General features: G+C 49.3%; 2 protein-coding genes; both read right to left on the reverse strand.

Annotated features, from left to right (window-relative positions):
• Positions 1 to 250: 250 nt before the first annotated feature.
• CHC_T00004537001 (hypothetical protein) lies at positions 251 to 2185 on the reverse strand. Its single transcript, XM_005715944.1, has one exon. It carries the CDS (start codon positions 2183 to 2185, stop codon positions 251 to 253), a length of 1935 nt encoding a protein of 644 aa, XP_005716001.1.
• Positions 2186 to 4617: 2432 nt separating this feature from the next.
• Positions 4618 to 6795, reverse strand: CHC_T00008421001 (Putative Laforin). XM_005715945.1 is given in 2 exon segments: positions 4618 to 5145; positions 5146 to 6795. The coding sequence occupies 1 exon segment, from the start codon at positions 6793 to 6795 to the stop codon at positions 5146 to 5148; it is 1650 nt and encodes a 549-aa protein (XP_005716002.1). The 3' UTR covers positions 4618 to 5145.
• Between the last annotated feature and the right edge of the window lie 29 nt (positions 6796 to 6824).

A 6824-nucleotide genomic window follows, 5' to 3' on the forward strand; every position in this document is an offset into this window, starting at 1 on the left:
GGAACTGTGGAGATCCGTCGGAAGAGGATGAAATATCTGTATGCATCATTTACTTTTCCACAAACAGTAACAAAGGATGAATCTACGGATCGGTCTGAGTACTACGATAACCTAGAGGCAAGTCATATTTCCATGCCAGATAATCGCGGTCCTAACCAGTGTCACATACGCGACCATGCAGATCCGACGACATCGCAGAGAGTCTGGGAAGCTGATGTTCCTACAAGTGACCGAAAAAACGTCGCGACTCTTAATGGGCGCTGCTGGTACACGACCTCACCGTGCAGTACTTTGGGGTACAGTTCGATCCGGTCGATTGAGTACATGAAGCTGCTTGTTTTTCTTCTTTCATGCCACAGACATATTTCTTCGTCGATATGCTGGAGCATTTCTTGAAGAACCGCTGTTTCGCGCACTGGAAAATCCCACGGCAAGCCTGCTGTTTGCAAGGCTTCTTCACCGTCTTTGGTTTCCAACAAACGTAAGATTCCGTCACTTTTCCGTTGCAGGTCTTCTTTCCGGGTTTCGAGCAAGTCTGTTTGACTAGTCGTGTGCGCGTGCATGCTTTCTTCTGCTTGTTGTCGCAGTATCGTGGCAAGTAGTGCTTGCAGTACCCCTTGTACAGTTTAGATAGCTCCTGCTTCTTGCAGTTCTTTTTTAAACGGCATCCCTTCACGCAAACTTGATGTCCTGGCATTTTCTTTTCGCAAACAGTGTAGACCATTTTTGATTCATCCTTGAAACAGCGGCCGGATACTTCTGAAACTCTCATGGGAATCACGTTGTCCTCGTACCAGTTGTCACTAGAATCGTTGGGAAGTCCCGACAGATGCTCTCCAAGAACGGAACTCGCTTGTCGCAGCGATCCAGGAGTCGCGGCTTCGGCCTCACAATACCGCGTGGAGAATGCTTGACACCAAACCTTAAGTTTAGGTGATGTTTGAATCTGATCAAGTTTCGAACATGCTGCGCAGGCGTGGCCAGTACACTTCTCGGCATCGAACTTCGACTTGTCAGTCGGATGGCAGTCCGACGGAGTGTCTTTGCAATGAAACTCATCAAAAAACGATGCGAAGCAACGGATGCTTGCCACTTGTGCTCCTTTGTCAGGAAAGGGAAGGAAAACCGGGGAAGAGGACCCCGCAACTCCTGACGAGTTTTTCTTGTGCGAATTTTTCCCATGTGAGTATTGGAGAGAGTTTCGAGGAGGTTCATTTGGCGAACTATTGGTGTTCAAGTTTGAAGGTGCAGGGCTGGGCGTCCGGTTCAATGGGCAGGGTACAGCAGTCCTGAACCATTTCCTTCTCCTGCATTTCACATATACAAAGTTTCCCTTGCACTCATGGCATTGGTCAGACGGAACGCGGCACAGATTATTCTCCGAGTTGCGAGTGCGCTCTTTGCAAGGCAGTGAACTCCACCTCTCACACTCACTGCTCTTTCCGTGACACTTGACTTTTTCTGTGATTTTGCGGTCACATGAATACTTTTCGTCTGGACACTGCACCCTTCGTGTTTTGGCTCTTGTGCAGACAGAAGGTTCCTTTTCGACGTACGTGCACATCTTAGGATTCGATTCAGCACATGCAAACCAGATTTTGACGTCTTTCTGGCAGATTTTGGGAACTCCAACTTGTACGACGCAGCTAGATCTCTTATTTGTGCCCCCTCTACATGTGGATCCACAAACCCGTCGCTGCGTGGAACATTTTGTAGGCCCACCGGAAGAAGTGGAAGATACAGAGGTTCTAGGAGGTTTCTTTTGCACATTCGAGGGGTGCTTGTTTTTGAGTTTTCCATTACTCTCAAACTGAATGGCACCTCCCTCTTTCCCGTGCTGATTCGGATGCGACTTCGCTGACGAAGCGAAGTGTGTAGAAGGTTCTGTTTTGGTACCGTCAATATAGTTATACACATGGTTCAAATTGAGTTTCACATCGTCGCCGCCCCTGGTATTGAAGTTGGGATAGAGGTCGTTCAACCTATCTGCAATGAGAAACTGTGCCGTCGGTACCTCTGCGTTAATTGGTCTCTCGGAAAGAAGAGAAACTCCTGGGGACGTGCTGGCTGAAACTAAACGGAGCACCACAAGAAACAGAAGAGGAAAAGCACTCATATTGTGGGTTGCGAAGTGGGCTAGATAGCAACCGCAAGGTATGTTCCAAGAGCAAGACAGAGTAATCATGTTCACCTTTATACACTTCAAGTCTTGACTGATGGTGCGTTTGAATTTTCGGTAACTTCTGTTTTTTTCAAATCACAAAAAGCTCCCGCTCTGGTATATGAAGGGAACTAATCGTTTGGCAAACCTTTTCTCAAGAGTCGCTATGCATGAACAGTCAGTCAATATTCACAAGAAGTAACTGCGAGGGTATTAATCGTTCCCTGTCTGTAGAACTTAATCTATGACTGTGACAGAAACTGTCATGGCAGTTTTAATGGATTTGCACTTCTGTCGAAGCAAGCCCGCTTTTTTTCGGCCTCCGTATAACGGCACTGGTCCTTTTTTTCAGTATCTAAGTGATCTCACAGCCTTTTAGAAGCGCTGAGCCTGCGACCTCCGAAAGGACAATGAAGTGTAAATTCCTACTAGGAAGAAGTTGTGTCGGCAAACATATATGTCAGGAAGGAATCACAAGGGACTCAGAAGACTGGCGATCGTGAAAGAAAGTTAGAGGGCGAAGGGTTGAGCATTTCATATTGTCCTTTCACATGCAAACGGCGGCACATGTTGATGCTCACATCTACAATGCATATCTGCACATGCATCTCTCAACAACTCTTTCGAGCAAATGCAATTATCTGGGTTCTTTAGCATGAAACAAAAAGCGCAGGTTGTTTCGAGTTCCCTCTGTTCGTATTTTGGCGCAACGAACTGACCGAGTTTTTTTATAATAAAGCAACGTAAGGGACCGGGCAAATGAATATCTTCGAACGACTTCTTCAGTTTCATTCTTGGCTGCATCCGGGGCCAACTTGACTCGGATTTTCTTGAAACCGTGACGTGGTTACTGTAGCAGTCCATGGTCACTCATCCCCAACCCGGATTATGCGGCCTCTGAAAGATATCTCAAGTGAAAAGTTATTTTTCTTTACTTTCTATTGACGGTATATCATACGAAGGATGTGAAGGGGTGTGATAAATACAGAGAAGAAATTTTCAGCAACTGCTAATTCTAGATTGGGCAATACAGGGGGGGGGGGGGGGGGGGGGGGGGGGGGGCCGCGATATAAGAGCACTTTGAATAAGACCGACCTCGCAGTAAGAGCATCATTCGCTTGGCACGGTATCATAACCTCAAGACCCATCAGACACCGTAATTCTAATCACACAGGCCTTTTCTCGGGGTATTTCAAACGCCTCTTAGAAAATTTGGACCCTGTCTGATTTGGACGACACACACGACGACACTGGTGGAGACGCTCTAAGACGCTCTTAGAAGCCCCGCTCACAGTCCGCCTGTTCCATATCTCCGCGGCTGTGGAGGAGGTTAGTGACGAAACAACATATATTGGGGAAGAACGCGCCACTATACCGACCGCCACTATACCGACATCAGTTGGTCTGAATGCATTATTGCTACCGCTAGAAACAATTGCTCATGATTGCAATATAACAGAGGTAGGGATGTTGTTGCGGAGAGTGAGAAGCGTGTTCGCGCACTTCCGAGGGAGGGCTTCTGTGCACAGGTCCAAGCAACTACTTATTGGTGAGGCGTTACAGCGTTCTAAGAAGTAAAATGGGCATCCTGTGCGAGGTTCTTGAATAGTAGCAACCTCGGATTAAGAGCAGCATGAAGGGTTGGCACGGGGTGCTCTTATATCGTGGTCCCCACTGTAATACAGGGGGGGTCTCTTAATTAGTGCACTTTTAGTTAGTGCATATTGGACTTTAATGCACCCTCTGATAGCTTGGCACGGCTTTGTACAGGTGTACACGTATGTTCACGGGAGCACAATGGTCGTCGCCGTCCTTAGAGAGCGGGTTCCATTCTTTTACAGATCCCAGCAACCTTATGCATCTTCGAACAACTAATCACACAATGAGCACAACGGAACCAGCATCCAGGGCGTCAAGAACCCGCCTTACCCTTTCGCAAAAAGAGGAGGTGCTGCGGCGACTTTCACAGGGTGCTCGGCACGTCGATTTGCAGCGTGATTTCAACTGCTCTCCAAGAACGATATGCAACATCAAGGCCCAAAAGAAACACATCGAACGGGTTATGATGATGATGAACACACGAAGCGTCAGCGACGGCAGACGCTGGTAACGGAACATTTCGTTGCCCCGTAAACTACTTTTTAGCGAGCCCCTTAGATAAAGCACATTGAAGATAGTGCACAAAGAATGCGCATGGCATGGGGGTGCACTAATTGAGGGGGTCGCCTGTAGCATACTGCTCCCCCTTTTTCCCTTTGGGAACTCTACATACCACCCCTTTTACCCACACTCACCAAATCCCTTCCGGACCGCCCCGCTTGCTGTCTCCTGACAACAACCGACGCCCTGACAGGCATTGTATGCAAATATTTGGAAGACAGTGTTTGGCCCTTTGTTCCGCCTCCTGTTCCTTTGGCGGCCTCATAAAAATATCTAAATTAAAATAGACCGGTCAATGAGGTACAGTATAACGACCTCCCGTTACTGCATGGAAGATTCTAATTTACCCGTCTCGTTCATAAACGTGACCAATGCAAAGGATCAAGGCAACGCTCATCGTGTACAATCTGTACAGTAGTGCAAAACTACATCAACAGTGACTGCGTTTTGAGTCGGGTTTTTTTGTGAGTCTCGGTCTTGTTGTTTACTGCTCGTCCTGCCATACTGTTTGAGTCGTCTTGTCAAGCACACACGAGGAGAGCGATGGCCTTGCAACCTTGCACTCGAGAGACGCCCATGCCACACAGTCCTGCGGTTTTTCATATTCCGACTCGCATCGCACAAAATATGAGCTCTATCGGACTGCAGTCCTCAGGCATACACCACCTGCAGTAGGGCAGATGAGTCACGATTTCCACCTGCCATGAGAGTACGCGAGTCCAAATCTCAACGCCCTTCGCTTCCCGAATTCGACACGGCGTATTCATTTTACACAGGTCTACCCCACCGACTATTAACCCTTCGTGCAATATTAACAGTGCCTCCTAGTAGGGTTCTTTCAATGCTTCCCTTAGTACCGGCACATTTGGCACCGCCACCGTGCGATGCTTCTTGACGAAAGTCACTGCGTCGTCCAGGTCCATCTTTTCCACCCAGCACAGCCATGCCACCGCTACGGCGGGGGCACGCCCCATCCCCGCTGTGCAATGGATGTACACTTTCCTATCTGCTTTGAGCATCTTATCCAGATGGCGGGTAGCTGCGTGCAGATGTTGGCGCAGTGAGTCTCGATCAAAATCTCGAATCGGATGCCGCTCCACTTGAATGCCGTGTGTTTTATATCGCTCCATCAACACATCCCATTGAATACCTCTGTGCTTGAAATCTTCGTCAGTCTGCACGTTGAACACCCCTGTTACGCCCCCTTTAGCCATAGCATCCACATCAGCAGGTGTCTGTGGATATGGGCCGATGAACATGTTTGGTGGAACATGATCAAAGTGCATCTCGGATACGAAATTGACATCACGAAGTATCCGCACGCTGTTTACTACAGGATCAGCCGCTTCAAATTCCCCACGTCTGTTCGGTTCTCGTTCCCAGAGTTCTTGTTTCGTCTTCTCATTGATGATTATGTATCTGTAGGAGAAGGGCTTCTGCTTTGGGTCTGTCCATACACTCAAGTACCATTTCCGGCCCTTGACGTCAGTTTCTAGAACTTCTACAGGCCCCAGAGTCATGCGAGTCGGTCCAGGTTTGAACCATGCCCCGATTTGAGCCGGATCTCCAGTGACATACATGACTTGGTTGGTTTTTGTCGCATAATAAATACTGAACTCTATGCGAATTTTCTCCCAGCGATCATCCCAAAGCACGGCCCCATCGCCATCCTTCTCCCGTGGGGCGGCCTTATCAAAGGGCCTAGCAATTCGATTTTCTCCCTCCTCCCAACGCCGAGTTCCATCTGGCCGCCTTATGAAGTACTTGTACTCAAACTCCTCATATTCTGCATCTCTCGGGATGGTCATGGTGACTTCAAATATGCCATCTCCATTCTTCGCGGGGGCCATGAGCGGAGAATGCACCTTTTTCCAAGCTCCAAGCTCGGGGATATTGCCCAAAAGGTAGACCAATTCACCCTCGTCAGGTCTGTACTTTATCCGAAACTTGACCGGGACAGCTTCTTGCTGTTCTGAGGCTTCATCTCCGTTGCCTGCATGTGCAGCAACTCTGGCGACTGCTATTGCCAGTGGATTGGCAGCACCGTCGGCGGGATGCTTACCGCCCTTCTCGGCGGGTGTTGGAGGGGGACTGGTTGCAGGCGGCTCCTCCTGGGAAATGAATCCGTTGAGAGGGGACTTGTTCGGTTCGTCGGGGATGATGAGATTTTTCGGGCGTGCCCAATCGATAGATATGACGAGGGGGAGAGCGGGATGGACAGGGATGTGGGCAATGTGGTTCGGGCCGGGCTCCCATATAGGGGGGCCGTCCTTCTGAATGATAACAAATTTGAACTCAAAGCGAGATGGAGCATGAAGAAAGGGGCGGGCGACGTGAGACGCTACCCAAACATCACCCGAGGTCCAGGCGCACGGGACTGCACGATTTAGATCCCACTTGCCCAGGGCGGGGGTGGAGCCGAGAAGGACTAGGCGATCGCCGTAGGCGGCGCTGCGGCGGATGCGAAACTGCATGGTCGTCGCAGAGGGATGAGTGTCGGAGG

Source organism: Chondrus crispus, genomic scaffold (assembly GCF_000350225.1).
Source record: "Chondrus crispus Stackhouse genomic scaffold, scaffold_235, whole genome shotgun sequence".
Classification (NCBI taxonomy): Eukaryota; Rhodophyta; class Florideophyceae; order Gigartinales; family Gigartinaceae; genus Chondrus; species Chondrus crispus.